Below are 11165 nucleotides of genomic sequence, written 5' to 3'. Positions count from 1 at the left end.
ATTTAACAAATATTCTTTAGCCTCTGTTCTGCTTTCATATTTACATTTTTAACAGTTCACTGAAGCTGTTATTCAGAGAATGGATTATAGAGAAAGTAAAAGCAAACAAACCAAAAATCCTCATAAGTCATTTTAGCATCCATGCTTTTAAAACAAAACCACCAAAAACAATAAGTATAAAACAAAATTTTTGAAGCCAGTTTTTCATTGGTTTGTGTTCAGTTGAAAGAATAGGAGAGAGAAACCAAACCAAACAACATACTTTTCATGGCCAAAAAGGAAGTCACAATAGAAATTTAAAAATATTTGAAATGAGCTTTGCCGCCCGCTCCCCCGTTCCCCCGAGTGCCGCTCCGGCTGCACCGCGCTCGGTCAGAGCTCCCGGCTTCTGCTAAGGTAGTGCCGCCGTCGTCTCTCTCCAGCCGTCGTCATGATCATCTACCGGGACCTCATCAGCCATGACGAGATGTTCCCCGACATCTACAAGATCCGGGAGATCGCGGACGGGCTGTGCCTGGAGGTGGAGGGGAAGATGGTCAGTAGGACAGAGGGTAACATTGATGACTCGCTCATTGGTGGAAATGCTTCCGCTGAAGGCCCGGAGGGTGAAGGTACTGAAAGCACAGTAATCACTGGTGTTGATATTGTCATGAACCATCACTTGCAGGAAACCAGCTTCACAAAAGAAGCCTACAAGAAGTACATCAAAGATTACATGAAATCAATCAAAGGCAAACTTGAAGAACAGAGGCCAGAAAGAGTAAAGCCTTTTATGACAGGGGCTGCAGAACAAATCAAGCACATCCTTGCTAATTTCAAAAACTACCAGTTTTTTATTGGTGAAAACATGAATCCAGATGGCACGGTTGCTCTGCTGGACTACTGTGAGGATGGTGTGACCCCATATATGATTTTCTTTAAGGATGGTTTAGAAATGGAGAAATGTTAACGAATTCGGCCATGACTTTGGATGTGTCATCTGTTGCCGTTAACGGGCTGCTCCTCTTCATCCACACGACACCAGGACTTAGACAGATGGGACTGATGGCATCTTGAGCTCTTCATTTGTTTTGACCCTGATTTATTTGGAGCGGAGGCATTGTTTTTAAGAAAAAAACATGTCATGTATGTTGTCTAAAAATAAAATGCATTTAAACTCAAAAACAAAACAAAACAAAACAAAAAAAATATTTGAAATGAAAGAGACTGGAAACACGTGCATCAAATTTACAGGATGTAGCTTTAGTGGAACTTACAGGGAATTTTACAGCAGTGATGCTTATTTTAGAAAAGCAGAAAAAGGTTTTAAGCCTCTACCGTTAGAAACTAGAAAAAGAAAAGAATTTAACCCAAAGCAAACAAAAAGAAGAAAAGAAAATTAGATCAGAAATCAACGAATGAAAACAGAAAAACAACAAAGTAAATGAGAAAGTAAATTTGAAAATTGGTGATCTACCATCTCGTATCTTTTCTTTGTTTTTTTTTAAAGATTTTATTTATTTATTTGAGAGAGCGAGAATGAGAGAGAGAGAGAGAGAGAGCACATGAGAGGGGAGAGGGTCAGAGGGAGAAGCAGACTCCCTGCGGAGCAGGGAGCCCGATGTGGGACTCGATTCCGGGACTCCAGGATCATGACCTGAGCCGAAGGCAGTCGCTTAACCAACTGAGCCACCCAGGCACCCTTTTTTCTTTGTTTTATCTGTTCTTTTTTTCCCTTTTCATCTTTCTGCATAATCATTTTGTTCCTTTTTTTTCTACAATGTATGCCTCTTTTAAATATTTTTCAATGGTTGCTCTAGGGTTTCCAATATAATTCATTACTTAATCAGTCTCCTTTAAGTCATATTATACTTAATCACTCACAACTATGTGGTTTCGATTCCTCTCTTCTGTCATATCTGCGATACATAAGGCTACATATTTCTAGAGTATGCTTTCCTATCAATACACTTGAGATGACAATTACCATTCAGAAATTGAAACCTTAGCTGAATGATGTGGCCAAAACTCAGGTCCAGGGTTACAGGTTGGATATATAAAATAGATTTATCTTCCTATAATGCTTTTCCTCTCCAAATCTTTGGCCTTTGAAACTCAAGTTTAAGTCAAAATGAATTTCTTTTAAAATGCCTAAGCTTACTTTTCAACTATTCTGAGTGTGAAAATGGGCCAATACAGATTGAGTGTCTGCAGTATGCTAGACCGATGTTTCTCAAATTGGTATGTATCAGAATCACACGAGAGTCTCAGTAAAAATACAAAGAATTTTACCCTACCTCAATGCATGTGGGCTTCTGTATTCTTCATTAATTTCTAGATGATTAAGATACACATCAAAGTTAGAGAACTGCTGTGCTGGACACTTATTATACATGGTCTCATTTAATCCATTATTCTACTAAAGTAAATAGTGTCATATTTATTTATTTATTTACTTATTTATTTGAGAGAGAGAGAGAGAGAGAGCAGGGGAGGGGGTAGAGGGAGAGGAGAAGCAGACTTCCTGCTGAGCAGGGAGCCTGATGCGGGACTCGATTCCAGGACCCTGAGATCATGACCTGAGCCGAAGGCAGATGCTTAACCGACTGAGCCACCCAGGTGCCCTATACTTATTTTTTTAAGGTTTTATTTATTTAGAGAATGAGAGGGGATGGAGGGGGGAGAAGGAGAGAGAGAATCTCAAGCAAACTCCGCGCTTGTGTGGAGCCTGATATGGGGCTTGATCTCACAACCCTCAAATCAGAGCGAAGCTGAAACCAAGAGTCTGACACATAACCAACTGAGCCACCCAGGCTCAGTGTTATACTTATTTTATACTTACTTTATAGATAAAGAAACTGGGGCTCAGAGTGACTAAATAGCCAGGCCAAAGCCACAAACAAAAAAGTAGCAGACCCAGTATTAAAACCCAAGTGTGTCCCCCTCTAAATGCCTACTCATTCATCTCTACCACACAAAAATCCAACACTTTCACTATCTGCTTCATAAAAAAAGGTGGCAAAAGAGAGTCAGTCTCGACTGAGCCTGTAAAGCAAACCAATACTGTTTCCTGAGACTTGTAATGATTATTTTGTTTTGCTCTTTTTTTAAAATACAAACACAGTGGATCATAAAGGTCCTTTCTCCTAGGGCATCCATTAATTGAAGCCCCACAGCATCCCCATCCCCCTGTCTGTAGGAAAGCTGAAGAACTTTCAGAAACACATAATTAAGACCCAGAGGGGAAGCCAAGATGGAAAAAAGAGCTTCCAAAGGACAGAGTGACTGCCAGCAAAGCTTCACCAGGGAATGCCCGGAGACAAATGAGGTGTGAACATAGGTAGTTTCTTAAAAAACCACCAGGAAGAAAGAGGGATAAAGGATCCCTATGAGTATAAACAACGTCAATTAAGGACAAGAAAGAGAAAGAAGATATTTTTGTCAGCCAGAGGGAGAAAGGGAAGTAAGATGCCCTTTCACTATTGTGTCAGGAGAGAAATGAATCCCGGAGAGGATCATTCTAAACCTATTAAGAAATGAAGGGAGAATTACATCAACGGGCCCATTAGGAAGCTAAGACAGCAAAATGGCTTTCTATGTGTCTACCAGTGGGGAGAGCAACAGAAAACCAGAACAACTTATAAAACATCTTTATCCAAGAGATGCAGACTACGGGAATTATAAAAGGTTGTTAAGAAGAGACGGTCTCCGAAAAAAAAAATCTGGAATATAAAAACTAGGCGTGATTGATGTTTAATCCTCAAATTCAAACCAACTCTGTCTTAGATGAGAAGGCTCGTGGTATATTTTCTGCCGAAAAGAGAAAAGAAAATAACCTTTCCTTTTGAGATTCCTGCAGTTGGCTGGCATTATTCTGAGCTACCAAAACCGTCCACTGGGCATTTAGCTGATTCCCACATCTGGGGTCCCCTCATGAGCGTCCTAAAAGTGTCCGGAGGTCTGTGTTTTGAGGGACATAGAAGTCCGACAACCACTGAGGCAGGTTCAAATGACAATTTTCACAGTTTGTCTCAGGTAATGGTACCTTTCCTCCCTACTTGAAGAAAAACTGTGCTTCTCTACGTTCTTCAAGAATGTATCCTGCTTTTAGGGTCTCATCTGATTATAATTAATCGGTTATTTACCTCCTGATTGGTGCTTTTCAAACTACAGGCTGGGACCCATTATTAGCCCGTCATGAAATCAACTTAGTGTATCCCACTCACCATTCCAGATAATAATGAAATAAAATACAAAAGCAACTTCCAACCACAGCCTACCAATATTATTTTGTGTATTGTTTTGTGGCAGACATGTGTGTGTGAGTGTGGGTGTGTTACAACAAAACACGCATTTTTCATTCGGACGAAACGTTTGAAAGCCAGTATTCTGTGCCCTACTCTGCCAGGCTCCTCAAACACTGCCCCCAGCTCTGGCTTCTCTCTCTTCGAATCTGTCCTGCTCCCGACTATGAAACCCTTCTTCACAGCTATGTTTTGATAATGTTACTCTTACCCATTCATTCTTGCTTTCATTCAACAAATGTTGAGCAAATCCTCATTCTCTGCCAGACGCTGGGTTTTTACAGATAAGGAGCACCTTGGCCCCATCCCCACCCCTTCCTCCCACAGAAAGAGAGACTGTAAGCGAAGCCATGCATTCCAGTGTGCAGAGTCAATTCCTGGCACAGGAATTTGCTCTAGCTCCCTGTCACCCATTCTATCCCAGAGTAAACTCTTCTCGAATCCAGCAAGCTCCTCTGTGATCTAAATCTACTCTTTCCAACCAAACTTCTTTTCCATTGTCAGTGTTCTGTGCTAGCCAGCCCTCTCTGCTAATCTGAAAACCCCCGGCTGTGCTCATGTTCATGCAGGGTCTTGCGTTTCTCCCACCATTACTGACAGGGTCTTCCTTCTCTCCTTAGCACATCTTCTTCAGGACTTCCGGATCTCGGCCCACCCTTCTCCTTTCAGAGCTCGCAGGCTGCCTACAGGCCACATCTGGTCATCATCGCATTCCCCTGCCCCCTTCCTGCTCCAGCTATCAACACACAATTCTCCTCTGCAGAGTACTTTCTAGTCCATTGTCCCTTTATTTAGAATGTCTCCAGGGATTGTGTTTCCATCACTTTACTTGAAAGCCTATTTCACAGTCTAGTAGGTCTCACTGTCTGGAGAATTTTTCTTATCTTCCTCTAAAAATGTTCTTCTCCTAATTTTAATCTGTTATTATTAGTTATGCCACTGATAGGACCATAAATAATACTTGGAGTTTTGGCCCCCAAGAACCTTTTCCTCACTTAACTTAAGACGGCCTACTTAAATTAATCCTCATCTCACTGTTCATTATTGAATTCTAAAAGTTAATCGTCATGCATGTTGCTGAAAACAGAGCAGCTCAAACTCAAAGCAGCTGCAGTCTAACAGGAGAACGGCGATCTTCCTCTTGCTGGAAAAATCCAGGAAGGAAAATGAACCATCCAATCTTTGATGACCTGGCCTCATTTGGTTTTCATCTGGCTTTATCATAAAAGGAAATGAAAACATTTTAAGTGAAACATTTAAAAATGTTGTCAAGACATAGTTTCTTTGTATGTCATCATCTGCCTGCTTAATTAGTTCATTTGACATTTGTTGAGTTGCTACCTGGTCCCAGTCCTTTGAGTAAGTGCCGGGGACCAAAGGTGAGTCGGACCACTTGCTCAAGCTGCTCACTGCCTTATTCGGGAAACAGATTTTTCTTGCCAGCAGATGAGTACAGCACGGGATTATACAACTTTAAACAGGGGAGGGAGAGTGGTTGCCACGGTGGGGAAAAAAAGATCAGCTCTGGTCTGAGAGTCAGGACAATTTCCTCGGAAAAGCGGACATCTGTACTAGATCTTAAAGGGAAGAGAAGAAACTTCTTAGCCAGAAAGAGGAGAAAGAATCTGCTGGAAAAAGGAGCATAGTGTATGCAGGTGTGCAGAGGTCTGAAAGATGCTCCGTACCCAGAAAGTGTCAGAACCTATGGTACATAACCAGGAGTGTTTGGAAAGACATTGAATATCTTTGAAGGACGTTATGCATGCTAAAGAGTTTAGCGCTCATCCTGAAGCCAAGGAACATCAGTGGAAGTTTTTAAATAGGGGATAGAGTGGGGGCTGGTCCAGGTTTATTTTTAGGTAAGCCCATTGTGAAAGCAATATAGAGAGCACACAGAAGAGAGCATTATATGAGTACCATCAATGTGAAGATTGCTGCAATACTGCAGGCCAGATAGTATTTTATAAAGAAAAAACCCCCACACTTAATCTGCCTTCAGGGAGAAAATAGTTCATTTTTTTTTTTTTAAAGAAAGTAATGCTTCTTTTCAAAAGAAATTTGTTAAATGGAAAGAACATCTTGAAAATGGATGTTTTGAAATGTTTCCATCACTGTGTGATTTTATTGCTGTGAATATGTGTGTCACCTGTAACAACTCTCTTTGGATACAGAATTTTTAAAAACATATTTAAGGATCTTCCATTTGAAGTGTTCCAGTGAGTTTTAAACACATTTTTGTCTGTGTGTATACGTGTGCTTCTGCAGGTGTATATGCCATGTACGCACACACTAGATAAGAATGATACACATATTGGGGCGCCTGGGTGGTGCAGTCAGTTAAGTGTCCAACTCTTGGTTTTGGCGCAGGTTGTGATCTCAGGGTCATGAGGTGGAGCCCCACGTTGGGCTCTGCACTCAGTGTGGAGTCTGCTTGGGATTGTCTCTCTCCCTCTGCCCCTCCCACTCATGTGCACTCTCTCTCTCTCTCTCTCTCTCAAACAAATACACAAATCTTTTTTTAAAAAGAATTATACACATACAAAAACATCGCTCTCTCTCTCTCTCTCTGTCATGTTTATATACTTTCAGATCAGTCTACATAATAACTGATTCATATCAGAGGACATAGATTAAGTTAGAAGGAAAGTACTGTATATAAAGTGGTAGGTAAGATAAAAAATCATTTTAGAAGACGTTATAATGATATAAGTAGTCAGCAAAGCATGACCTTCATTTTGATGAATGTGTATCTCTGCAGTAATTTATTCAGCTATGACCGGGATGAAAACCCATCATTAAATTCTGAACAGAAAGAATTTGAAGACCTCTGTTCAATTAGGATGTGGAAAATCATATATCTTTGGCTCATGATAATAACAAGAAAACTCAGAAAAACCAAATAATATTTCTCTATGGGGTGAACAAAGAGTTTTAGGCACAGGTAATTCTGGATGAATGGAATTGAACAGAAAAACAGAAAAACAAGCCCTTCATAGCTGATCAAGGGCCTGAAACAGCATCTTGCCCTGAGGGTGGCAGACAGAAATAGGCCTGCCGTAGAGAAAAAGATTTGGAGGGGACAAGGAAAAATCATGTAAACCTTAAATGACAGTGTAGGCGAGAAGGACACTTTTGGGCTCTGGAAGAGACCAAATATAGAAACAAATCATTCAGTCTAAAAATTCTCCTGTTCCACCCCAAATTATGTCAAGAATATGGTGGCAGAGCATAGTTCTGAGCATCCTCATGGGGCGGCAATATGGGTTTCACTCAGTCATAGTGAGAGATCTTGGAAAATTCGGGTATTGAAGAGATATCCACAGATACCATAGTAGTAGGACAAGTCTACTCCTGGAATAGCCATGCCAGAATTATAATAACAAAGTGTTAAAAACAAGTGTTGGAAAGATCAAGCAACAAAATTTCCTACCAAAACAGGGTTTAGGGATGCCTGGGTGGCTCCGTCAGTGAAGCATCTGCCTTTGGCTCAGGTCATGATCCCAGGGTCCTGGGATCAAGTTACACATTGGGCTCCTTGCTCAGTGGGGAGCCTGCTTCTCCCTCTGCCTGCTGCTCCCCGCTGCTTGGGCTTGCTCTCTCTCTCTCTCTCTGTCAAATAAATAAATACAATCTTTAAAAAAAAAAACTTAAAAAATAGCACTCATCAAATTAACATTAATAATGTCTAGCATCCTATCAAAACTCCTATCAAAAATTTCCAGGCATGCCAAGAAGCAGGCAAATGTAATTCAAAACTGGAATAATAATTAGTCAATAGAGACAAACCAAGAAAAGACTTAATAGTGGAACTAGCATTCAAATTCATATTATATGTATGTTCAACAATTTAAAGGAAAACAAATCTAATGGGGAAAGAAATGAAAGATCTAACAAAGAACTAAATGGATAATTTAGACGTGAATAATACAATACCTAAAATTAAAAAAAAAATCATTGAGTGTATCAAACAACAAATTCAATATTGCAGAAGGAAAGATTAGTGAACTAGAAGACATCACAATAGAAACTATTCAAATTGCACTGCAGAGGAAAAAGATGAAATAATAAAAAATAAAAACAAATCATGATTACCTGTAGGGCAGTGTTAAATAGTGTAACATACATGTGATTAGAGTTCAAGAAGGAGGGGATAGCAGACAAAACATTTAAGGAAAAATGGCTAAAATTTCCCCAAATTTTATGTAAATGATGTAATAACAGATCCAAGAAGCTCCAAAAAAAAAAAAAAAAAAATCCCTGGCAAAAAAAACCACAAGTAAAACTATAATAATGCACATCAAAACCAAAATGGTGAAAATCAGTGGTAAGAGAAAATCATAAAATGGCAAGGGTAAATGGCACATTACCAACAGGGGAACAAAGCTAAGAATAACTCTGTCATTCCCACAAAATCTAACAAGCCAGTGGAATGGCTTCATTAAATTGCTGAAAGAAAGAAAAAACTGCTGACACAGAATTCTATATCCAGCCGAAATATCCTGTAAATTTAAGAGGAAAAATAGACATCATACTGCAAAACAAAAGTTGAGGGTTGGTCTCCAACATACCTGCACTTAAAACAATATTAAAGGAAGTTCTTCAAGCAGAAGGAAAATGATACCAGGTGGAAATGAGAGTCCACACAAAGGAATGAAGATCACTGAAAATGATAAATATGTAGATAAATATGAGACTTTTTTCTTGTTTTAAAATATCTTTAAAAGATAAATGACTGATTAAGCCCAAATAAAACAATGTATTGTGGGGACTGTAAAATACAGAGAAGTAAAATGTATTGCAAAAGAGCAGGGAGAAAGAAAGCAGTACACTGGCTATGGATTTCTTTCATCATAGGTAGGTGCATTTCGAGATAGACTATGAGAAGTTAAAGATACATACCATTAATGCTACAGAAATTAAGGAAAAGAAAAGGTAAGCCATAGAGGCAATAAATGGAACTCTGAAAAATACTCAATGAAACCAAAAGGAAGCAGAAAACTAGGGGGAAAAAAGGAACATAAAATAGATAGGAAAACAGAAAATACAAGCAAGGTTTAATGCAAGCATGTTGATAATTATACATAGCCTAACTTGTCAATGAAAAAGCAGGTACATCAGACTGGATCTAGAGGCAGGACAGAATGATATGCTACATAAAAGAAAGTCTTTTTTTTTTTTTTCTCCTTGAGGGACAGTTGGGGGAGGGGCAGAGGGAACGGGAAAGAGAATCTTAAGCAGGCTACATGCCCAGCGCGGAACCGATGCGGGTCTTGATATCATGACCCTGAGATCATGACCTGAGCTGAAATCAAGAGTTGGATGCCTAACTGACTGAGCCACTGAAGCACCCCAAAAGAAAGTAATTTTAAATATAAATACAGATATTTTAAACATAAAAGGATGAAGAGTAGACTATATAAACTATAATCATAGGAAAGATAATGCAGCTCTATAAATGTCAGGAAAAGCAAATTTCAGAACAAGAACTATTTCTCAAGATAAAAAGGGATATTTCATAAAGATAAAGTGTCAGGTAATCAAGAGGGAATAACAATTCTATATGTGTAATGTGCTAAGCTAGTAAGAAAGCTTCAAAACACATAAAGCAAAAAACAAAACAAAACATGAAGCAATAACTGACAGAACTGAAAAGAGAAATCAGCAGTTTCACAATTAATCGTTGCAGATTTAAAGACTCCATTCTCCGTCCTTGAGAGAATAAGTAGACTGAAATCAGCAAGGATATAGAAGATATGAATAATACTACCAGTCATCTTGACCTAATTGAGATTTTCAACACTAAAACCAACAAAAGCAGAATACATATTCTTTCCAAGTGCACATGGAACATACAGCAATATAAAAAATGTCTTGAGTCATAAAAATTTTCAACACATTTGTAAGGTTTGATATCCTATACAGTATGTTCCAGAATCATAACAGAAGTAAGATAGAAGACAGGACAAAAACAGCTCTGGAAAATCCTAAATATTTAGAAATATGTTTAAGAAATTATTTAGAAAGGCCGGAGATGGAATTAGAAAATTTTTTGAACTGAATAAAAATGAAAACATAGCAAATCAAAATTTATGAGATGCAGCTAAATCATTGCCTAGGGGGGATAAATTTTGGTATGTGTACACAATGGAATGCTTATATTGGGGGAGAAATCAGGTCAGAGAGAACCAAAGCATTAGAAGCATAGTTTGTAAACTTTTAAAAAGGTACGCTACCTCTACTCTTAAACAAAACCTTGTGTAGAAGTCCAATAATTAAAACAAATAGAAAATGAAACCAGTACAGAGGACAAGGTGTTCTCCTCTCTTTGCCCTTTCTCATGGCTTTCCCCCTGCCTGATCCTACCTGTCCCCCATTGTCATTCCAGTGTCACTTATTTGGCATTCTTGGGTTTTCAGACACAGTGAGAAATGCTCTACGTTAAAACCAGTTTTTTTCCACTGGTCAAACGACTCAAAGCCCAGGCCCATTCGAGGGTCATTCAGAATGTCTCACCTGAATGTGACGGGCAGGGAATTACTGCTCATTCATTTAGCTGGGAGGAAAGCCATGTTTCCAAGAGGTACCTGCAGCCTGAAAGCACTTCTTAAAATATACAAAACAAGATACATGCAGAGATGACAGTATATCAAAACCATCACCTTTTGATGTCACCCCATAAAAAAAAGTCAGCTGAAGAACCTGGGCCTTACAAACACATCCTAAAACTCACTTCCATATACCAGTGTGGTTTTTGTGAGATGCGCTCTTCTCATGCCATATGAAAGAAAAGCTCTTTATAATAATAAAGCACAAGGAACATCAACTACATTTTTTAAAAAATCCATATTTTGGGCAACACTAGAAGGTGCTCTAGTGGAGAGT

General features: G+C 39.1%; 1 protein-coding gene across 1 annotated transcript; it reads left to right on the top strand.

Moving 5' to 3' along the window:
* The first annotated feature begins 329 nt into the window (after positions 1 to 329).
* Positions 330 to 1106, top strand: LOC114210340 (translationally-controlled tumor protein-like). Its single transcript, XM_088019788.1, has one exon. It carries the CDS (start codon positions 431 to 433, stop codon positions 947 to 949), a length of 519 nt encoding a protein of 172 aa, XP_087875914.1. The 5' UTR covers positions 330 to 430; the 3' UTR covers positions 950 to 1106.
* Positions 1107 to 11165: the final 10059 nt, after the last annotated feature.

This window comes from Eumetopias jubatus, unplaced genomic scaffold (assembly GCF_037043125.1).
Source record: "Eumetopias jubatus isolate StellerSeaLion01/CBP00866 unplaced genomic scaffold, mEumJub1_p1.0 scaffold_17, whole genome shotgun sequence".
NCBI classification, from domain to species: Eukaryota; Metazoa; Chordata; class Mammalia; order Carnivora; family Otariidae; genus Eumetopias; species Eumetopias jubatus.
The sequence above is the reverse complement of the archived record's forward strand: the minus strand, read 5'-3'. Positions and strand labels throughout refer to the sequence as shown.